The sequence below is a fragment of the Lampris incognitus genome, chromosome 5 (genome assembly GCF_029633865.1).
Source record: "Lampris incognitus isolate fLamInc1 chromosome 5, fLamInc1.hap2, whole genome shotgun sequence".
NCBI classification, from domain to species: domain Eukaryota; kingdom Metazoa; phylum Chordata; class Actinopteri; order Lampriformes; family Lampridae; genus Lampris; species Lampris incognitus.
In genome coordinates, this window is record NC_079215.1 from 12,229,749 (window position 1) to 12,253,503 (window position 23,755).

The 23,755-nt window shown below is 43.8% G+C and overlaps 1 protein-coding gene across 2 annotated transcripts; it reads left to right on the plus strand.

Moving 5' to 3' along the window:
- Positions 1-1,973: 1,973 nt before the first annotated feature.
- frg1 (FSHD region gene 1) lies at positions 1,974-21,952 on the plus strand. Of its 2 annotated transcripts, none has more exons than XM_056280669.1 (9): positions 1,974-2,249; positions 4,551-4,618; positions 5,834-5,956; positions 13,126-13,183; positions 13,668-13,782; positions 14,268-14,372; positions 14,647-14,738; positions 20,825-20,935; positions 21,794-21,952. In XM_056280669.1, the coding sequence occupies exons 1-9, from the start codon at positions 2,191-2,193 to the stop codon at positions 21,828-21,830; spliced, it is 768 nt and encodes a 255-aa protein (XP_056136644.1). In that variant the 5' UTR covers positions 1,974-2,190; the 3' UTR covers positions 21,831-21,952. The 2 variants fall into 2 exon arrangements, with proteins under 2 accessions (XP_056136644.1, XP_056136645.1); XM_056280670.1 differs by having other exon boundaries at positions 13,129-13,183.
- The last annotated feature ends 1,803 nt before the right edge of the window (positions 21,953-23,755 follow it).

Consider the following 23,755-nt stretch of genomic DNA (forward strand, 5'->3'; position numbering starts at 1 on the left):
AGGTTCCATGTCCAGCCCCCCCCCCCATGTCTGCAGTCTGATGGGTGGGTCTCAGAAGCCTTTTCGACAGATTTTCAGCAGAGGTCTGTCCCCTGGTGTGACAGACCTCTCTGAATTTGGTGGAGGTGATGCGGGACCGCCGTCGTTGGTGCCACTCTACGCAGGAACTCTGCTGTTTTGTGCTGTTCTCAATTTTGTGAGCTGTCTCAAATGATGTTGCCAGGGACAACATGCGGAGCTGCTGATGCTCAGAGCAGAGGAAGGAACAGGTAAAGGGTCCCAGCCTGTAACCAGAAAGTAGCAGCTGTGGGGCAGAAGGGGCATATGAGAGTGGACGGGTTTTCGGCACTGTCTTTGTTAGCAAGTGATAGGACAACACACTTCTTTCTTGCACTTTACCAAACTTAGATTCTACTACCAGAGGCACATTATTGGCTCTGGCCATAATTGTTATGAGAGGAGCCACGTCACTAGAAATGTCACTGTCGTCCACCCTGAGCGTGGAAGGTTCAGGCAGAGGTGAACTGACTCCCTTATACAAGTTGCTCCTATGAAAAAGACCAATAAAAAAAAGATGACTCATTCTCACTCAAAAAGTGAAAATGAGTCATCTTTAGCTTACTTTATGCAAACTCATTGTTTGCATAAAGTAAGCTAAAGCATACATTCAAATGAAAACCCTGGGAATAAAGAAATACCTTGTTTGTATTTAAGGAGTAGTAGAAAGACATTATTTGTGCGAAAAGCCTGGAAAGATCAGGTTTGGACTTTCTTGCTTGATCGGCTGACTATGAATACTACCAATAAATGCTAAAATAAAATGTATCCTATAATGTAGCAGATGATTACTTCATCTGAAATCTTACTGATAAGATTACTACAAAAATATATTTTAATAATAATAATAATAATAATAACCTGATGCCTTCTACCAGTCTCCTTTCCCAAGGTCTGGCTCAAAGAATCACCATGTCATCCGCCAGACCAGGTTTAACACCCTGCATTTAAACAGAAACAAGTCTTCAATAAACATAAACAAATATCCATAAATAAAATAAAAGTACCATGTTAAGAAAGTTAGTTACCATGGTTCTTGGTTTATGCCACTTGTGTTCAGTTTCCGTGCAGCTGTGTGTTGGGGGAACAGAGGGAATCGACCTCAGAGGGAATACTGATGCATTATTTATGATTATGATGTGTGTTTGTGACATTCTGAAAATTCCCGATGACGAGTAAAACAGTTAAATCCAACAGACGAGAGATTGCTGTCCAAAAGAAACACCAAGAAGAGCAAACAGCTGGGACTGAAATCAGCTGCATAGATGTTGAGTCATGATTACAAATATGCCTTTGGAAAGATTTTAACTCTCTTTCGATCGGTAACCTTCTCCGGTGGTCGACCTGCTATTCCGCTCTGCCACAGCATCAATATGAGTCTTGTTCAGGCGCTATTAGTGCTTCGCTGGCCTATTGTGCTATGGAACTATCAGGGTAATTGAGATACTCTGTCTGGGTCTGAAATTCATGAAGCACTCATCCTACCCCTCCGCCTCCTTTGTTGGCCTCGTCTTTTCAGTCAGATAATAACGTCCTTGCTTATTAAGCCTAATTTACCCGCGTTTTACTGCGGAGGGTGGGTTACGTCTCCCTCAAAAGAAACAGATTGAACTCTGAGGAGCATGCTATTTGTGCGTGCGTGCGCGCGCACGTGTGCGAGAGAGAGTGCGTGAGAGAGTGCGCGTGCGTGAGAGAGAGAGTGTGCGTGAGAGAGAGTGCGTGCGTGTGCATGTGTGCGTGAGCGAGAGATAGGGAGAGAGAGAGTGTGCGTGAGAGTGTGCGTGCGTGTGCATGTGTGCGTGAGAGAGAGAGAGAGAGAGAGAGAGAGAGAGAGAGAGAGAGAGAGAGAGAGAGTGTGTGCGTGAGAGAGAGCGTGTGTGTTCTGGGCTCAGTATACGTGTTGGTTGGAGATATCCACCCCTTAAGTGTACTTGATTTGCTGTTCGTGCTACTTAACCGAAATGACCAGTTTTCGGCATGTTGCGGACAATCTGATGAGCAGTTTTTTACCCGCATTTTCCCCATTCACATAGAAAACGCCAAATCTAGATTGGCTGTGTTTGTACCTCCGCGGCTGCCGTACGAGCGTCTTCCTTTCATTTCGGCACCTACGAAATCTAGCCCGCCGAAGTAATGGCTGAATATTCCCGCGTCAAATCAACCAAATTAGTGCTGAAGGGTCTGAAGAAGGGGTAAGTGGCTCTATTGTCAGTAGAAAGCAACGGTCGCGTTCTAGCTGTAAGGTCCGTTCCCGCGCCCTCCTCCCACTCTGCGGCCGTGAGATGACGTCAGACATGAGAGAACCTCCAACGCCGAGTCCTTGTTTATTATTGAAGCGTTTATTACTCCAATACTCGATTCTCGGATATTTGATGTTTTCCGTTTTTTACAGCCGGTGTGCCTACTGACGGTTGTAGTGCCTGGTGTTGCCCTGCAGCCTGAGCATCCTCACCGAGGGGCGCACGCTAGGCTACCGGGTTAGCTTGTCTGGACTGTTAGATGGCCTCTTAACAGTATGGACGCGTTCGGTGTTATTTATGAATTGATAATTGGATCCGTGATGCGAATTCTGGAGACAATGTAACCACAGCGGCAGTTCCTGTGGTTACATTGTCCCCAGAATTCGCTATAATATAAACCACTCTGAATTGAAAGCGGGGGGGGGGGTCCTGGGGCGTCGTTGTGAATAAGTGAAACGCTTTGGAGGCGGCATGTTTTGATATTCCGGCGTCCGCGTTAGAAAAATGCACATCTTGGTGTGTTGACACGCATCACCCACGTGTAACACGTCACCAGCACGTTTAGCACAGAAACACTCCGAAAAAAAGAAAAATTGTTCTAAAAAGGGGGAAAAAAACCAACTGTGAAAACTCAAACCAAACGTCACAGGCCTGGCCTATGACGTTTGTATTTGGCACATCTGCTGTAGAGTCACTAAGTGAATTTCCTAAAGTTTGTTAGTATAAATACACGTTCTGTTGTGCAGTTTGTACTTAATATTAAGGAGTTTGGTTTTACGACATAGCTGAATTTGGCTTGGCCATGCACATAAAGCTACCGTCCTAAAAATTAGTGTTTTGTTTAATGTACTGACACCCGCATGTTGCTGCTGGTTACTGTACTGGTGTCTGTCCCAGACGTTTGATTGGAAATAGTCCCCATAGTGGCTGCAGGGCTGTTGTATCAGCACCTTCCCCACCGCTAAAGAGAAAGAAGAACCTTAAACCTGACTTTTAACTATTGCTGTTGTAGTTGGTAAAGGTCCTCTGTGAACTTAGTCTGTCATCTCTTGTTAGCCACAACATCTTCATTCGATCACTTACCTGCCTTTGTCTCCCACATTTGGCTAAGATGTAAAATACCATATACCATGCTCTGCATTTTATTTCCTGAGAAAGTTCTACAAAACTCTTCATGATTTGGGTATAGTCGTGGATTAGCAATCGTTTCAATGAAATAGTTAGAAAGTATCGCAAAGGCCATTTATTTGGATGTAAATATTCTGTTTTGAAGCTTTAAAATAAAAAAAAACCAAACATAACCTATTATCATAGAAAGAATTGGTATCTAAGAATATCTACAAGGGACTATCTACATGTCTAGTAATGACTAGGTTGACAGTTAAGTGCTGGAGTTAGACAATGATCCATGTCTTTCGGTGCCAAAAAAACGAGAACGAACGGTTTTAAGAGGCGACGGGCTCAGGAGGTAGCACAGGTCATCTGGTAACTGGATGCTTGCTGGTTCGATCCTCGGCTCCTCCTTGCAAAAAAATGTGGAGGTGTCCGTGAGAAAGACACCTAACTGCTCCCGATGAGCTGGTTCTTATCTTGCAAGGTTGACACCACCATTGGTGTATGAGTGTGTCTGCATGGGTTAAATATGAGAGGCGTTAACTGTGAAGCACCTTGGGGAAAAGTGCTATATAAATGCAGTCCATTTAGTTTCACAAATATTAAATATTTCCACAAAGTGGGCCCCTACTCCATTGTCAGAATTAAGTATTTACAGCTCTTCTGCAATTTACCTCACCCAGTGTAATGGGTCCCTGTCAGATTACCTCAGTGATTGAAATCACAGAGGTAGTAAGCCGTTAATTACATTTTTGAGCTGAAAATATGTTTGTATGACCCGATAGGGTGGTAAAACCGAATGCCCTGGTTCAACAGAAAATGAAGACTGCATCACATGGCCGCTTAGGGGGAGAAAATCTATGCTCTCTCTTCCGAGATAAAAGGCACATTACATCAACCCCCCCCCCATCCCACTTGCCTGTGTCATATGGGAGCATCAAAGGCACTTCAAGTGCGCTCCTCTCAGTTTTCTAAATCTTAAGGATTATCAGCCACATTACAAAGGGCAGTGTGTGTGATTGCAGCAGCAAATCCAAGAGGAGGCCAACTGTTGGTAATTTTTCATAGGCCTATATGTACACAAGAAGCATTATGAAGTAGTTATGACGTATTCTTAATGTTTAATATGGATTTTGACAGGAAGAAGAAGAAGCATAATGACAGGAAGAGAAAAGTTGAGGACGAAGAAGAGAAACTTGATATAGCTGGTAAGTATACAATCATACCTAGTTTGGTTTACTAAAGTCTTCAAAAGTATTTATTATTGAATTTAATTTACTTACTACACGTTAGCTTAAGTGATTAGTTTTGACAGCACTTGTTGCCGACAACTAACTACAATAACTAACTAACCAATACTGGCTGAATCATGGCTATGTGTAGCTGGAGTCACAACGTGTGGCTGTGGGTTTGCCTCGCCTAGTGGGAAGTTTTGCATTTGGTGCATTTCTTTATTTTACACCATTCAAAACACTAACCGCATCTCAAGAGCTTTACTGTCCAAAATGTCCTGGATCTTTTGGCTAGTGTTTAGGGGACAATATGAAAGGTTAGACAAGCTTATGGCCAGAAGGCTTCTGGTTTGAGTGTTGCAGACTCGCTCCAAAAGTCACGACTGACATCAGAGGATGTGGAGTGAACAACAAGAACTGTCCTCCGCTTCAACAAATTCGCCTTAAGCCCAAACTGCAGAAGTGGAGCCACTCAGTAGCTGAGAGTCGAACACTAAATGTCCTGGGCATCTCTCTTGTGTCATTGTGTGTGTGTGTGTGGGGGGGGGGGTGACTTTAAAGCCTAGGGTGCTTGAAAAAGCAAATCAAATTTTGTATTTGTGTTTTTATTCCTTGGCACAGCAACGGTTAAAAGCAAACATATTACAGTGCTTTAAATCAGCAGACTCACGTTCTCAAGTGTTGCCATGACTGTGTAAATATTAAATCGAATACCGTGGTTAATTTTCTTTCTTTGCATGTGTGTGTGTAGTTGTGTTTAATTTCGTCCAGATTTTAATTATACTTGGCCCATAGGCAGTTAGTTGTGGTTATAATCCTGTCAACCTAATGTTTTTTTTTTTTTTTTTTTTTTTTTTGACTATTTATACCTATTTCATAAATGCATCATTACTAACAACATTTAACATTTTCACTGAAATTTGCATGTGAACCCTAGCCCATTTGTATAATTTCTAGCACTATTAAACTCCCCAGCTTATCCATTGGGGGCCACAGTCTGTGTTTATACCTATATAATTTTATATATATATATACATACACACACACATTATACTCAAAGAACTCCACAGTCAGCGCTTTAAATGAGCTTTATTTCAAACCTTAATGCCGTATTGAATTTCACATCCGTGTGGTCCTCATAAACAACACACTGTTTACTTTACCTCGATCATGGGCCTTTCTGCTCACCAGGTGGTTGGTGGTGTGTCAATAGCTTTGGGGAAATCACTGGATCGGTTGCCATAGAGATGCAGAACGACTCTTACATCCACGCCCTGGACACCGGGCTTTTCACCCTCGGCGCACCGCACAAAGGTAAGAGGATGTTTCAAAGTAAAAGCATAGTTTTATAAATTCATTTTGGACATGTAAACACACACACATACACATACACACCGTTCTCCCTCCATTTACACATGATTCACAGCCTCATTGCTCACAGCGCCCTTGGAAAATATTGTGGGAAAAGGGGGGCAGGGGTAACACCGATTTCACCTCTGAAATATGGCTTTTACATTTTAACTAAGAAATGGTTGTATATTTTGCAATCCCCCCCCCTCCCTTTTTTCTCCCCAATTATACTTGGCCAATTACCCCACTCTTCTGAGCCGTCCCGGTCGCTGCTCCACCCCCTCTGCCGATCCGGGGAGGGCTCCAGACTACCACATGCCTCCTCCCATACATGTGGAGTCGCCAGCCGCTTCTTTTCACCTGACTGAGGAGTTTCGTCAGGGGGACATAGCGCATGGGAGGATCACGCTATTTCCCCCAGTCCCCCCCCCAAAACAGGCGCCTCGACTGACCAGAGGAGGCGCTAGTTCAGCGACCAGAACACATACCCATAGCCAGCTTCCCACCTGCAGACACGGCCAATTGTGTCTGTAGGGACGCCCGACCAAGCCGGACGTAACACGGGGATTCGAACTGGCGATCCCCGTGTTGGTAGGCAACAGAATAGACCGCCATGCTGCCCGGACGTCCCAATTATTGTTGTTTTTAGCCATTGGAGCAAAGAGCCCCACTGCCCACAAGGCCATAATGCTAAGCGGTTGGGCATAAATAGTGAGGCGTCAGCAGGACGAGGTGGTTTTACTTGGGTCGTATCATGCTCCATCCAGAAGCAGTGAAATCAAAGTCAGCGTTCCACAAAAGAGAGAGACAAGCCGATCACATAGGAAAACAGTTGCTACCCTTTTTTTTCCCCTTCACATAAATAAAAAATCTGTACTGTCCACACAACTTGTAACTATAGCAGAATAACTATGGGAAATGCATTACTTTACAAAAAAGAATGGCATGTGGTTAACTTTTTTTTTTTTTACCCCCAATTCCTTCAGTATCCCCAAAACACATGAGAAACGGTGCACTGGAGCAACTGACTGACATGTTTGCTCATGTAGGTAATAAGGATGACTACCGCCCCACCCGCTGTATCTTTGCTAAGGTGCTCATGTGGGTAACACCATCCTGCACCATCCTTTCCTCCGCAGTACACCGTGTTTCAGGCAGGCTATGATTTATTGACAAAGTGGCTCACGACTATGTGATTTCCAAATCTTTTCACGTAAGTGTCGAGAAAATTATTATTCACATTCTCACTTTGAACCACTGTTTAAAGAAATGGACTGGTTTTACCTTTACTTCTTTCTGCTAAGTTTGATGTTTTGTTGCTGGGATTTTCTTATGACTCTTAAGATTCACTTATCAAAACAGATTATTTGAGTGAATCGTGTTGGACTTTTCCCGGCTCCTTTACCTTCAATAAAAAGCTCATGGTCATCTTGTCATTTTACCTAAAAACAACATTTTCTTACAATAGAGCGGGTGTTATTTTTAATGTTTAATCATCACTTGTAGTCTGGTCAATAGAAAAAGCTCGAGAGGCTTTACTTTACATTGACATCTGGATGCCTTCTATCTTTAAAGGGATATAGAATTTGAAATAATGAAAAAAAAAAACCTACACATTAATTTGTCATTTGTGAATTACCATGCTGCCCTTAAATCACCTGTTGAAACATTTAAGATAAGATATGCACAGGAGGATGCTGCAGGATGTGTGCAAAGTGTTTTGCCGGTGCTTATAACCTGGGCTCTGCATGTTCCTGCCCACTTTGTCGAACCAAAACAGACCCCTCGAGACCACAGCCCGAGAGAGGAGCAGTTGAAGTTAAGGACGATACTAACGGCAGGTTTACTGTCAGCGATGAGCAAGGGTCAGATGGGAAGAAGTGAAGTGAAGTGAAGAAGAGGAACAAAGTGAGGAAGATTAAAGATATGCAAGGAAATTGAGGAACAAAACACAGATAAGGAGTTCTGTGGAGAGGATTCAATATTTATTAAGTTACGCTTTATTACACTTCATTGATCCCAGTGAGGAAACTCACCATCTGCAGTCAGCCCATCCCATGCTCCTTGGGAAGCATTGGGCAGTTACAGTACAGGGCCAGGGGACCAATTCCAAGTTCTGAGGCCAATGCCTTGGTCAAGGGCAATGGCAGGTGGGAGGAAACCATAGCACCCAGAGGAAACTCGCATGAACATGGGGGGATGTGCAAACTCCATACAGAGCAGACCTGGACTGGGACTCAAACCTGAAACCTTTTTCTTACAAGGCGAGATGATGGTGCTAACCACTGCCTCACTTTGCCATCCTTTATGCCGCCATTAGTACTGTCCTTATTACCGGATGATCCCAGACTGTGGCTTCTTCTTCTTCTTCTTCCTCTTCTTCTTCTTCTTCTTCTTCTTCTTCTTTTGGCTTGTTCCCTGTTTCCCAGGGGTTGCCACAGCGGATTAGATAGTTTCCATTGGTACCCTGTGGGGGCACAGCACCGATGGCGGTCGTCTTTAACACGGGTCTTGACCGATTAGGTATGGTCTTGTCAATCTGCGCAATGATTTGGCAGAATTTTACATCGGATGCCCCTCCTGACACAACCACTAATCCTATGGACAGGGGCACAAGTAAAGGGCTGGATGCCGTCCCAGTGTTCATGGACTTGCGCCCATGCCTGTCGCCATACATGATCCCGGACTGTGGCTACGTAGAATTAAATACAAGAGGAATTTACTATAAAATTAGCTTATAGGAGACACGGACAGTTTGTTAACTCCAGCTGTGGCATCCATTATGCTGCGTGTGTGTACTGTATGTAAGGTGGGGAAGTTGCTGTGCATGGGGCAGGGCAGTCAGAGCCGCATCTTGTCATTGAACCCAGAATTGCCGTCAGTCCATCTGAGCAGGTTCGGGTATCTTTTACCAGATCGTATCAAATAGAGATTGGCCTATTTGAGTCCGTTGTTTAGAATGGAAAAAAATGTTTAAATTGGCTGTCTCAAAACTGGATCGGTTTTCAAAATGCATTCGTTTATAGGAAAGAAAACAAACCCTTCACATTATCAAGCCACTGTGAGGTTTGCTTGTTTATACCTAGATCTGCGCCATTATCGGTATCACACAACCACATATCAAGCATCCATCCACCCATCCATTATCCAAACCGCTTATCCCGCTCTCAGGGTCGCGGGGATGCTGGAGCCTATCCCAGCAGTCATTGGGCGGCAGGCGGGGAGACACTCTGGACAGGCCGCCAGGCCATCACAGGGCTTGGCCAAGCATTCATAATGAATTCCATATCCAGACATTCAGGGAGGGGGGAATTGTAGAGCTGTTATTGAGAGTACATTCACTTGGTATGAGAAGGCACAAGAAAGTATTTAGTGCATATGTACACTACCGTTCAAAAGTTTGGGATCACCCAAACAATTTTGTGTTTTCCATGAAAAGTCACACTTATTCACCACCATATGTTGTGAAATGAATAGAAAATAGAGTCAAGACATTGACAAGGTTAGAAATAATGATTTGTATTTGAAATACGATTTTTTTTACATCAAACTTTGCTTTCGTCAAAGAATCCTCCATTTGCAGCAATTACAGCATTGCAGACCTTTGGCATTCTAGCTGTTAATTTGTTGAGGTAATCTGGAGAAATTGCACCCCACGCTTCCAGAAGCAGCTCCCACAAGTTGGATTGGTTGGATGGGCACTTCTTTGAGCAGATTGAGTTTCTGGAGCATCACATTTGTGGGGTCAATTAAACGCTCAAAATGGCCAGAAAAAGAGAACTTTCATCTGAAACTCGACAGTCTATTCTTGTTCTTAGAAATGAAGGCTATTCCATGCGAGAAATTGCTAAGAAATTGAAGATTTCCTACACCGGTGTGTACTACTCCCTTCAGAGGACAGCACAAACAGGCTCTAACAGGTACTATTTAATGAAGATGCCAGTTGGGGACCTGTGAGGCGTCTGTTTTTCAAACTAGAGACTCTAATGTACTTATCTTCTTGCTCAGTTGTGCAACGCGGCCTCCCACTTCTTTTTCTACTCTGGTTAGAGCCTGTTTGTGCTGTCCTCTGAAGGGAGTAGTACACACCGGTGTAGGAAATCTTCAATTTCTTAGCAATTTCTCGCATGGAATAGCCTTCATTTCTAAGAACAAGAATAGACTGTCGAGTTTCAGATGAAAGTTCTCTTTTTCTGGCCATTTTGAGCGTTTAATTGACCCCACAAATGTGATGCTCCAGAAACTCAATCTGCTCAAAGAAGTGCCCATCCAACCAATCCAACTTGTGGGAGCTGCTTCTGGAAGCGTGGGGTGCAATTTCTCCAGATTACCTCAACAAATTAACAGCTAGAATGCCAAAGGTCTGCAATGCTGTAATTGCTGCAAATGGAGGATTCTTTGACGAAAGCAAAGTTTGATGTAAAAAAAATCTTATTTCAAATACAAATCATTATTTCTAACCTTGTCAATGTCTTGACTCTATTTTCTATTCATTTCACAACATATGGTGGTGAATAAGTGTGACTTTTCATGGAAAACACAAAATTGTTTGGGTGATCCCAAACTTTTGAACTGTAGTGTATATGGTGGCGCAGTGGTTAGCGCAGTCGCGTCACAGCAAGAAGGTCCTGGGTTCGAGCCCTGGGGTAGTCCAACCTTGGGGGGGTCATCCCAGGTCATCCTCTGTGTGGAGTTTGCATGTTCTCCCCGTGTCTGTGTGGCTTTCCTCTGGGGGCTCCGGTTTCCTCCCACAGTCTCAAGACATGTAGGTCAGGTGAATCGGCCATACTAAATTGTCCCTAGGTATGAATGTGTGTGTGTGTGTGTGTGTGTGTGTGTGTGTGAACATGATGGCCTGGCGGCCGGTCCAGGGTGTCTCCCTGCCTGCCGCCCAATGACTGCTGGGATAGGCTCCAGCATCCCTGTGACCCTGAGAGCAGGATAAGCGGTTCAGATAATGGATGGATGGATGGCTATATGTGTGTGTGTGTCCAACAGAGGAAGACAATGGGACAGTTTATCTGAAGGAAATAGCAACGCACGATTAAATTGCAAAACGTGGGATGTGCAAGTCATTCTGTGGCAACTCGGATCGATTTTGGGAGTCAGTCTCTCCCTTGCATCTTAAATTTAGTCAGCAAGTTCTGCCATTTTAGATTTACGGCCACATTTATAAGCATCTCGCAGTTAGACCTCAAGTTTGAGGTCAGACTTTGACTTCAGACATGGTAGGGGACGTGGCTTTCAGCAGGTTTCAGTCAATAAAGCCAAGTAAATCCAGGCATCAAGAGTGAGAAGGCTGAACGGGTCGAGCGAGGGCGAGGCACATAGGTGTATGTCAGAGTTCCCTGACTACTGCCTCGGGCCAGAAGGGAGGGGGGCGATGCTCTGCCCCCGAAAAGAGACGCCGCACACAAATGATTCAGGCCACGTTTTGTGAGAACCGGCGGAGACGTCTGGGATATTGAAGCATCCGAATTCCCTCGGTGGGCCTTTATTTTCAGCAGGCACATGATTTGTAGGAGATGAAAGAAGAGAGCTCGCATTATAACGAGTGATTCTTCCCCCCCTTTCTGGGGAATTTCTTTTACAGGCACCATGCTGTCGATAGCTTAGGCTCTTAGCGGGGGGAAAAGTCACACTGCGGTTCAGAGAGAATGGGCTGATGTGCTCCACGCTAGCTCAGACGGCCACAGTGTGACGTTCTAGATGTAATCAGCCTCTTAAAAAGCAATATCTGTCACGCGGCACCTCCGCTTTATTCATGTGGTCCTCATTAACGTCTCCGATTGTGCACTCTTTCTGACAAGACAATCGTTTTGTGCACTACAAATCCCACAAAGCTACAAATTCTGTTCTAAATCACAAAGCCATGAAAGAAAATCGTGCACGTTTGCCCTCCTTTTTTTTGGGGGGGGGGGGATTTTCCCTCTGCTCCACCCACTGTGCCGATCCGGGGAGGGCTGCAGACTACCACATCCCTCCTCCGATACATGTGATGTCGCCAGCCACTTCTGTTCACCTGACAGTGAGGAGTTTCACCGGGGAAGTGCAGCATGTGGGAGGATCACTCTATTCCCCCCAGTCCCCCCCCTCCCGAACAGGCGCCTCAACCAACCAGAGGAGGCGCTAGTGCAGCGACCAGGACACATACCCACATCCAGCTTCCCGCCCGCAGACACGGCCAATTGTGTCTGTAGGGACGCCCGACCAAGCCGGAGGTAACAGCAGGGATTCGAACCGGCGATCCCCATGTTGGTAGACAACGGAATAGACCGCCACACCACCCGGGCGCGTGCACATTTGCCCTCTTTACAATGGCGTAGTGTCAGTTGCTAGGCAGATCAAATGCAAAAAAAAAGAAAATCTTGTTTAGAGTATAACCTGCTGAAATTGAACGATCGGCAATCAAAATACTAGCATGGCCAGCTTCAAAATTACTGAAACAATAAAAGTTAAGGGCGTCCGGGTAGCATAGTGATCTATTCCGTTGCCTACCGACATGGGAATCGCCGGTTTAAATCCCCGTGTTGCCTCCGGTTTGGTCGGGCGTCCCTACAGACACAGTTGGTCGTGGGAAGCCGCAGACAAGTGTGTGTCCTGGTCGCTGCACTGGCGCCTCCTCTGGTCGATCAGGGTGCCTGTTCGGGGAGGGGGAACTGGAGGGAATAGCGTGATCTTCCCATGTGCTACGTCCCCCTGGTGAAGCTCCTCACTGTCCGGTGAAAAGGAGCAGCTGGTGACTCCACATGTATGGGAGGAGGCATGTGGTAGTCTGCAGCCCTCCCCGGATCGGCAGGAGGGGGTGGAGCAGCAACCGGGACGGCTCGGACGAGTCAGGTAATTGGATGGGTACAATTGGGGAGAAAAAAAAGGGGGGGGGGAACCCAATAAACGTTAAAGTTTGATTGCACGTGCCTCAGCCGGGTCCCTCAGTAAAAAGGAACCTGAGAACCATGTAGAGGCAGGGTTTCAGGATCTCGTTCAGCTGTGTCGACTAGATTTTCAGTACCCCCGATCGGCGTCGTTGTACTTGATCGGGGTCTCTTTTAGTCATGAGAGGCTTTTCTACCAAGACTTCACAATCATGTAATATATTTTGATGGGAAAACCGTGTGTTTGATATCTCTCAGCAGACGAAGGGCCAGATCCTCCAGAGCAGTTCACTGCCATCAAGCTCTCAGACTCAAGGTGAGTGAGTACCTCATGTTGGAAAAGTAAAAGAAAATGTATTCCCTTCCAATGTAACACTTCTTAAATAACAGATTATTGTCTACATGAAGTGATGAAGTGATGACGGGTGTTGTACATGAATACTGTGTACAGCGATGGCCGTCCTGCCGTTGATTTACAAGTCTGGCAAGCTGAAAGGGTCTGCAGCCGTTTCTAAATCGCTTCCTGTGATTTGGTTCTGTGGTGGTCTGACTTTCGTGTTTTCTGCATGTTGGTTCAGCACCCTGAAATGTGGAAGCGCGTTATCTCAGAGCCCCCCCCCAAAAAAGGGCAAATGTGTGATAAATTAGATTTGCTCAGGGATGTTATAGCTTTTTATAGTATTTGTGCTGTGAGACACTGAAATGCAAGCGGCGTCTGCCTGTGACTCGGTCCAAATGTACCCCCCCCCCCACACACACACACTGCAGAATATTCCCTGACCTTATTTCTGTTTTTCCAGGATAGCCTTGAAGTCCGGATATGGAAAGTACGTGGGTATCAACTCTGACGGTTTGGTGGTGGGTCGCTCTGATGCCATCGGCTCCCGGGAACAATGGGAACCGGTTTTCCAAAACGTGAGTTTATGGTTCGCTTGTGCCTGTAGAGTTCATGGCCAAATACTTGTTGCCGTAAATCAACGGTGTGCCCGCCACCTTTCATGTTGGTGGAAAAACTCCACCGAGAGCAGTTCTTCATATTTGATTAAGGTGTTATCAGACCATATCAGCTTTTTATGTTAGCGTTGCTGTGGAAGTATTTCTGCATCGCCCGTCTGTTCTAATGGCTGACTAGAACCTATCCCCTTAGAAAGATGTCGGAATGGCGGCTTACCTGTTTTTGTCAATTTTATAAAGTTACCACTTAAACGCACTGTCTTTCTTGATGGTCAGTTGATCTTCCATACATGAAACGCTTGACACAAGGTTTGAAACGCAAACCTAAGGCACGTTTTGGGATAAATACCAGGCAGCGATTCTGTTCACCTGCAATGCCAAGAAGCCCCACCGCCATCACAACTGATCCCCTCCCAACTTTCCTTTGTCTCTTTGCACCATTTCAGGGCAAAATGGCTCTCCTGGCTGCAAATAGCTGTTTCATCTCCTATAGCGAGAGTGGGGACATTGAGGCCAAGAGCAAAACTGCAGGGGATGGTGAAATGGTGAAGGTAACATGTAAATTGTGTGCTCCTCAGGGTTGCATTGTAATCTCTGCCATCCCAGGCAAGCGGCCTCAGTGGGGCCCTGACTGTTAAAAGGGCAGGGGGAAAAAACAAAATGCTTCAGGTGAAAGGTATTGAAATCTAATGCTCTCGCTGTGTGTTCATCTCCTAAAAACTTTCTCTCTCTCTCTCTCTCTCTCTCCATTTCCGCCCTTTCTATTTTCACTCTTCCATCTTTCCGCTCTCGATATTCGCTTTTTTTTCCCTGGACAATGAACAGATTAGGTCGTCTGCGGAAAAGAAAGTCAAGCAAAAAGACGACCTTGCAGATGAGGACCGAGGCAATGTGAAGAGCTGCGAGCTCAATTATGTGTATGTATTTCCCAAACAGCTTTTTATATATATATATATATACACACATAACTTTGTTAAAAGAAACACTCAACGGTAGGGAAAGTGCTCAACAAATAAGGAGCAAAATAATCCAGTGAGTCAAGTAAATTCTTTGAGACACAATTATGAAGAATTTGCTTGACTCACTGGATTATATATATATATATATATATATATATATATATATATATATATATATATATATATATATATATATAAATAATCCAGTGAGTCAAGTAAATACTTTATAACTATACTATATATCTATATAAATATATAGATATATATATATGTATAGTGTTTCATTTAACAAAGTTTAATCCAGTGAGTCAAGTAAATGCTTTATAATTCTTGAATTAATTTTATTGTCATTAAAAGCAACTTGCAGGCACATGTTAAAAATTAAATAATTCTGTCTCATAAAGAATATATATATATATACACACTACTGTTCAAAAGTTTGGGATCACCCAAACAATTTTGTGTTTTCCATGAAAAGTCACACTTATTCACCACCATATGTTGTGAAATGAATAGAAAATAGAGTCAAGACATTGACAAGGTTAGAAATAATGATTTGTATTTGAAATAAGATTTTTTTTACATCAAACTTTGCTTTCGTCAAAGAATCCTCCATTTGCAGCAATTACAGCATTGCAGACCTTTGGCATTCTAGCTGTTAATTTGTTGAGGTAATCTGGAGAAATTGCACCCCACGCTTCCAGAAGCAGCTCCCACAAGTTGGATTGGTTGGATGGGCACTTCTTTGAGCAGATTGAGTTTCTGGAGCATCACATTTGTGGGGTCAATTAAACGCTCAAAATGGCCAGAAAAAGAGAACTTTCATCTGAAACTCGACAGTCTATTCTTGTTCTTAGAAATGAAGGCTATTCCATGCGAGAAATTGCTAAGAAATTGAAGATTTCCTACACCGGTGTGTACTACTCCCTTCAGAGGACAGCACAAACAGGCTCTAACAGGTACTATTTAATGAAGATGCCAGTTGGGGACCTGTGAGGCGTCTGTTTCTCAAACTAGAGACTCTAATGTACTTATCTTCTTGCTCAGTTGTGCAACGCGGCCTCCCACTTCTTTTTCTACTCTGGTTAGAACCTGTTTGTGCTGTCCTCTGAAGGGAGTAGTACACACCGGTGTAGGAAATCTTCAATTTCTTAGCAATTTCTCGCATGGAATAGCCTTCATTTCTAAGAACAAGAATAGACTGTCGAGTTTCAGATGAAAGTTCTCTTTTTCTGGCCATTTTGAGCGTTTAATTGACCCCACAAATGTGATGCTCCAGAAACTCAATCTGCTCAAAGAAGTGCCCATCCAACCAATCCAACTTGTGGGAGCTGCTTCTGGAAGCGTGGGGTGCAATTTCTCCAGATTACCTCAACAAATTAACAGCTAGAATGCCAAAGGTCTGCAATGCTGTAATTGCTGCAAATGGAGGATTCTTTGACGAAAGCAAAGTTTGATGTAAAAAAAATCTTATTTCAAATACAAATCATTATTTCTAACCTTGTCAATGTCTTGACTCTATTTTCTATTCATTTCACAACATATGGTGGTGAATAAGTGTGACTTTTCATGGAAAACACAAAATTGTTTGGGTGATCCCAAACTTTTGAACGGTAGTGTATATATATAAAATCCAGTGAGTCAAGTAAATTTTTTATGAGACAGTACAAGCCTGTTTCATGCCATTAGCAATCATCAGCTGTCAATCATTGACAGCTGATGAATCATTCTCAATCTGTCAATCATTGATAGAAATAAGACTGTGTATTGTTTTTTTTTTTATTTTATTATTACTAGTGGAGTATCTTAAATTTTTATCTAGGGATAAAATTCATGGTCCGGGGGCGCCCTGGTGGTTCACCTGGTAGAGTGCATACCACATAAGGCTGAGTCCTTACTGTAGTGGCCTGGGTTCGAATCTGGCCTGGGCCCTTTGCTGCATGTTGTCCCCTCTCTCTCCCCTGCCTTTCCTGTCTTCCTTGACTTTCACTATCCAATAAAGGCAGAAAATAATCTAAAAAAAATAAAAATCCATGGTCCACCCCCCAGTTTCAGAAGAGGAACCAAGTAAGCGCACATCCAGAAAACATTAAGGTGCAAGCCAAAAATAGCAAAACTAGAATGAAGGAGTAAGGTCTGCACACTGAATAGCTACCAAAAGCTAATTTATCTGGCAACGCTTCGATCATTTAGATCATGCAACGTTCAGCCCCCCCCTGAAAGGTGTTCTGGGGCACTTGGAGAAAAAAGGCTAGATGAAGAAAAGAGCTACTGGGTACTGGCTGACCTTTTTAAGACAGTGATTTCTTCCCCATTACCTTGGCAGTCCTTTTGTTGTGCACAGAAAAAAATTTTGACAACTAAATCACTTCCCTGGATGCGGGATTGTGTGTGGTGGCCGCTGCCTCATCAGTCGATGGCATTTAAGAGGCAATTGATGGGCTGCTGCGGAGGCAAAATGGGAAAGACAGCAATGGCACATTTAAGTTGCCTGCAGTGTGTGTGTGTGTGTGTTTTATGGCCTGTCTATGGCCTGTTAAGTCCTGGGCAATATATCCAGTGCTGTTTTCTGCTTGGCGTGGCCTGTTTTTTTCCCCCCTTCCTGTCCCATTATTCGTTTTTAGGAAAACACCGGGCGAAGAGACTCATCATACTGACGCTATAATGACTGCCCTTGAGCATGTGTCTTGATGTAGCGCTGAGCTTCCGTCATGTGTTTCAGGACGGGTTGCTGCTCAGCATTCATAAACCACTGACAGAGAATAACCCCCCCTCCTCCCCCCCTCCCCCACAAACGATCCAAAATGTCAGAAGTGTCGGATAAGAGCAGCTATTTATTCAGCATGGTGTGTAATGGCGCGAGTCGATTGGTGCCGAGACGCTGTTTACAAATGAGCCACAATCTGATTGGACGAACCCCCCCCCCCCCCCAGCCAGCCGGTCTGAGCTGGAGCGCTGGACACTGCTGCAACAACCACCATCATAAAATATAGTAATAAAATATAGTAAGATAATTATAGAAGACAAAAATAGGTGAAATAAGGTGCAACAATGCGACTGCTTTCTCGCGGGTGTTTCAGTTTAACTATTAAACCGTGTTGTGGTGACTCAGCCGAGTGCGTCCGCGGTTGTCGCGGTGGCGGCGGCCGTTGAAAACCCTCAAATTATCTTAAATTGAATGTTCAGTACAGTATATATTCATCTGGTCCTTCGTGTCCGACATTATGTAAATCAAACGGCGTCACCAGAGAGAAGCCTTCATATTTCTTGGAGGTACTTTTACTGTGGAGGGAAACGGATTAGCAGAGCGGCTAGCCTCTGATGAGCAGTTTGACACGATAACGTTATAATTTAGATGATTGAATATGGGTCACTTTTTCCCCTAGAGAGGTGAATGATTCTTGCTGAACATGATGGTCTGGTGGCCTGTCCAGGGTGTCTCCCCGCCTGCCGCCAATGACTGCTGGGAGAGGCTGCAGCATCCCCGCCACCCTGGGAGCAGGATGAGCGGTTCGGATGGATGGATGGATGGATGGATGGATGGATGGATGGATGGATGGATGGATGATTTAACTTATGTAAATGGTTAGCATAGATGTTAAACACGGATGAATGAGTATTTAAAATTGATTAAAGGGGCGGCAAGGCTCTGGAGGTAGAGCGGGTCGTCTAGCAATCGGAAGGTCGCTGGTTCGATCCCCGGCTCCTCCAGAAAGCGTGACGAAGTGTCCTTGAGCGGGACACTTGAACCCCCAACTGCTCCTGATGAGCAGGTTGGCGCCTTGCGTGGCAGCCTCCGCCATCAGTGTGTGAATGGGTGGGTGTGAGGCATCCACTGTAAACCGCTTTGAGTGGTGGGTAGACTAGAAAAGCGCCATATAAAAATGCAGTCCATTTAATTTAAAGTAAAATGAAAGGCTTTTGGGGGGACGGTACGTGTTCTCAACGGCTGCCGTCACAAACGTCACCAGTGAACATGGTCTCTCATTAAACCGAATGAGAGGCACAGGGGTAGTGGGGTCTTCCCTTTTCTAAATACCAATTTATTCAACATGCCATAACAGAAAATGATTGTTCCAACAAATCTAAATTGGAACCACATCGCCCCCTGCTGCATGTATGCTGTACATGCACTGCCACTGCTTTATCACGGCACAGTGCTAACTAAGAACCACAGACTGGGCTACGGCTATGCACAGTGTCCCCAAGTGGTTTTGATAGTCGACTATCCTGTGAAGCCCCTAGTCGAGAGAAGTAACTCAGTAGCCGTTCCGAAACGTCCGTTCATTATCTGTACTCGCTCCAGTTCAGGGTTACGGGGGTCTGGAACTTATAACGGCAGGGAGGTCAGAAGACAGGCAGACACCCTGGACGGGTCGACAAATCCATTACAGCGCCAACACACAAATAAAATGGCAAAAAGTCGCTTACACACTTATGGGGCAATTCTAGATGCTCAAAGTCCCTTGATAGTCTATTTATTTGTTTAATGTGCATGTCCCTGGACTGTGGGACAGACCCGGAGGAAACCCAAGCGGACACGGGGGAGAATGTGCAAACTCTTCATAGATGGGCTTGAAATGAATCTAGAAACCCTCTTGCTGTGGTGTGACAGTGCTAACCATTAAGCCATCATTCTGCTGCCTTCTCTTCTGAAACTTATTGTCCTGAAATTATGCTGTACATTTTTCCTGTGGTGTTCTACCTACCTGAGCATTTGTGAAAGATGGCGTTAACAAGGTGGCGCAGTGGTTAGCACGGTAGCCTCACAGCAAGAAGGTCCTGAGTTCGAACCCCAGGGTAGTCCAACCTTGGGGGTCGTCCCGGGTCGTCCTCTGTGTGGAGTTTGCATGTTCCCCCTGTGTCTATGTGGGTTTCCTCTGGGGGCTCTGGTTTCCTCCCATAGTCCAAAGACATGTAGGTCAGGTGAATCGGCCGAACTAAATTGTCCCTAGGTGTGAATGTGGGGGGGGGGGGCTGTGATGGCCTGGCAGCCTATCCAGGGTGTCCCCCCGCCTGCCACCCAATGACTGCTGGGATAGGCTTCAGCATCCCCGCGACCCTGAGAGCAGGATAAGCGGTTTGGATAATGGATGGATGGATGGCGTTAACAGGGGAGAAGAGAAAAATAGGTTGATTTTCCACAGGAAGGGGGGTTATGGAGTAGTCCGTCTGAAACACAGAAACATGGAAAATAGACAACAGATTACAACAAGCAGGCTACTTGTTACCATTTACTATTCAATGGAAGATAAGCGTTTTATAATCTGTTGGGCCTGTTCTGTTAACTGGTTCCTCTGATTTTGGGGGAGGGGGGTCGCTTTTTACAGATGTGTCCGTAATGCACAAAACACAAATTTGTCAGAATTTAGGCTTTTTTTTTAACTTAAAAATTGAGCAAGTTGTTCAAATGGCGTCGCAGGTTGCTGGTGAATGGAGGCCGGCGGCTAAGTGGAGGCCATCGCTCCGACAGCATGCGGTCGTAGCTTCCGCTTATTTAAGATGTTTCAGACAACGCTGATGCGTTTGTCAGTTTGAAATACACGTGCGTATAGTCTGAGATTATTTTGATATAAAATTGCTGTTGCCGTCTAATGAATATGTTTTACCTTGTCATGGGATGTAGCGTTGCTCCGCCCACATAAGGGCGTTCAGTTTTGGCGTGTGACCGTTTGCTGTACAGGCCTATGTCTTGTCTGTCCGTTGGGCAGCACAGGCTGAAGCCAGTTGAAAAATACAAATCGATCAACATTTTTTTAACAATAAATCAAGCAAGAATTCACAGATGAAAAGGTCTCCAGGGAGCCTACGTGGCGATGGCTCGCTTTGCTCTCCTACCAGGCTGCGTGACTGCCCTCTAGTGGCGTTAGAACAGCACTACAAAAACACTCTCAAACGATTGTACATGCTTGAAACTGTTCTTATTAATGTTTTTCTCAATACAAGCTACCAACCCATGCATGTTTTGTTACAGTTCTACCCACTTTAATCCTTTGTGTGTCTGCTGTACATTTTGAAACACAGTGTTGCTCTGTACTGTACAGGAAGAAGTTCCAGAGTTTCCAAGATAGACGGCTCAGGGTTAATGAGGAGGACAGTTCCACGCTGAAGAAGGCCAGGACGGATGGCAAGTTTCATGAATCATTGCTTGACAGGTATGGAAATTGCACTAAATGCTGATTTAAATGAGATTATTTAGCAGATCACCTTTTACACACCTGAGGTGTTGAGACCTGACCAGACACAGGTATATTAAAACTACACTCACGCCACCCCTGACTGTTATCACCAAAGGATTTTAAATAGTACTTGACTTTTTCCTCCTTTTTCATCATTAAATTAGACTGGTAGGAAGGAGGACATTCTGAAACAGTAGCTGATGGAGTCGAATTAAAAAAAAATCTAATTTCCAAAAGGCATTGAGTCTTTGTTTGAATTAACAGCAACTAAACTGTATACCACTTTTTTAAGTTTGTTCCCATCTATGTATGAAAAATCATCAGTTACATCAGATCTTGGTGAGGTAACTCAGTTGCAGCTCATAAAATGAATGAGGGGTCTGTCTGACGTTGGTGCACTAATCCGGCAGCATTTCCCAACCCAGTCCTCAAGGACCCCCTATCCTGCAGATTTTCATTGTAACCCTGCATAGGTAGCCCTGCTTGTACTTACTCAACCAATCATATCACAGCACTTAATTATGCAAGGTGTGCAACATCTGACAAAATTCATTGCTGATTGGTTGATGAACTACAAACAGGTACCTATTCAGGGTTGCAAAGAAAATCTGCAGGATAGGGGGTCCTTGAGGACTGGGTTGGGAGACGCTGCTCTAATGAGTAAGCATTGACAACTATTGACTGTTGCTTGCACCTACCATGGATAGATACAGTCAAACTATCAAACTGCTGAAATACTTTTAAGCCATGTTTGTGCTTTGGTTACTCATTAATCCGATTTTAAGAAGCATACCTTCCTCAACTAAATGTAGCTTTTCAATTTCTGCCTTTCAGGAGAAGCAAAATGAAAGCAGACAGATACTGCAAATGAAGACCCAACTTTTTTTTTACCAAGTTTATGGTTTTCCTTTTTTCTTCTCCTTTTTGTTTGAAGATAAGACATCGTAATACTATTTTTGGTTGATTTTTGATATGTAAATAAAATGTATTGGATCAAAACTGTTATGTCTTCTCTGATTTTCTTAACAAAACCTCACTTAGCCACTAATTAGAGATGCTCAAGTGCATCTCATGCACACGTGGGTGGGTTAAACGTCAGTCCAGTTTTTCCCCCCATGTTTTATTCATTTTTTAATCATGTACATTTGTTTTGGGTTTTTTTTTTACATTGCAACAATACAATGTCAGTTTCAATACAGGGGAGAGTCAAAACATAAAAAAGTAATAATTATAGTCTAAATATAATACAATGCAAAAAAGAGAAAATAAAAGGAATCAAATAATAAACAAGGAAAGGTTAACACAAAAAGAAACTTATGAGGTCGATGGTCAGATGAAAATAAGAGCCACTATGTTGGGAGTCTTACAGAAGAAGAAAAAAAGCAATGCAAAATTAAGCAGTTCATTAATCTAATGTGTTTAATATTTTTTTTACATAAGTTTGAGATGTTTTCACTGCCTTTTTGTTATAAGTTATTTTGGTAAGGGACTTGAAAAAGCACATCAGATCAATGTATAAAATAAGCGAATACGGGGCTTGGAGGCCATCACCTTGGATTTGTGAATGTGAAATTTAGCAAACAAACCTTTTTTTTTCTCTTACTTTATTGATACTTCAAATACATTCAAACAGCAAAATAGAGACACACGAGACACCACAAAAACAACAGATTGAAGATAAAAAAACAATAAAGACACAAAAGAGAAAAGCAAATTATAAAAAATAAATAAAAATAACAAAATAAATAAAGGCGAGATCATATTCTATGCAAACAGATTCAGAGATGTGCAAATGTCGATAGTTTTTAAAGCCTTTGTGTTTTTGAAGTAGAGATCGTCCTTATATATTGTTCAACTTCTTTTTTAAGTGCAAAGAGTTCAAGCTTTCTGTCGGAGGATTTACATTTATGTATATTTCAGCAAACAAACCGCGTTCGGAGAGCGTCACCTACAGCAGTGGTTCTCAACCTTTTTGGGGTCCTGGACCCCCTGCGTATTTTTGATCTACCCTGAGGACCCCTCCACCTGATCTTGGAGGAGGGGGGTTGCAATTTGATAGAAACAGTAGAAACTGCATTTTAAATTGCATTATAGCATTTATTCACTCTTTGGGGCAAAAATAAGAGCTTTCATTTGTAACTTAGATATAGTTAACAAAACAGAATTCTTATGCAGTAACTTTCAGATATATGTAACAAAACAGAATATGTATTCAGTAACTTTCAGATATATGTAACAAAACAGAATATGTATTCAGTAACTTTCAGATATATGTAACAAAACAGAATATGTATTCAGTAACTTTCAGATATATGTAACAGCAGAATTTTGATGCAGTAACTTTTAACAATGCAAACGGGAGCGAGATCTCTTATTAAAATACAATAAATCACACTTGTGAAACATGTAATTAGAGAAAAAAGTCCTGTTACCCTTTATAGTTTAGGTAGATAAAGGTCTCAGTCACATTTGAGTAAAATAATCCTATTTCTATAAATGTCATATTATCTTTTTTTAAAGGTATTTTATTTTCACGGACCCCTTGCAATTACACCACGGACCACTAGGGGTCCGCGGACCCCCGGTTGAGAACCACTGACCTACAGGACACGAGCCAGTATCGGCCGCCTGATTGGCGTTCACGCGCAGCTAATTTCACTTCCTCGTCAGCTGACCGGGGCGGACCATTGCGTCTCCAAGGTTCGTTACGGGGGGGTGTTGGAGAATGTACCACGAAACGTTTGGCCTTTCTTTTGCCCCCTTCGTATACAGAGCGCTACGGCCGCAAGTTGAAAC

What these genes read in the sequence shown, in the direction of transcription:
- frg1 (XM_056280669.1), top strand. Translation starts at nt 2,191, where the DNA reads ATGGCTGAATATTCCCGCGTCAAATCAACCAAATTAGTGCTGAAGGGT. An exon ending in ATCAAGCTCTCAGACTCAAG is followed by an intron (nt 13,184 to 13,667) that starts GTGAGTGAGTAC and finishes CTGTTTTTCCAG; the next exon opens with GATAGCCTTGAAGTCCGGAT. An exon ending in GGGATGGTGAAATGGTGAAG is followed by an intron (nt 14,373 to 14,646) that starts GTAACATGTAAA and finishes GACAATGAACAG; the next exon opens with ATTAGGTCGTCTGCGGAAAA.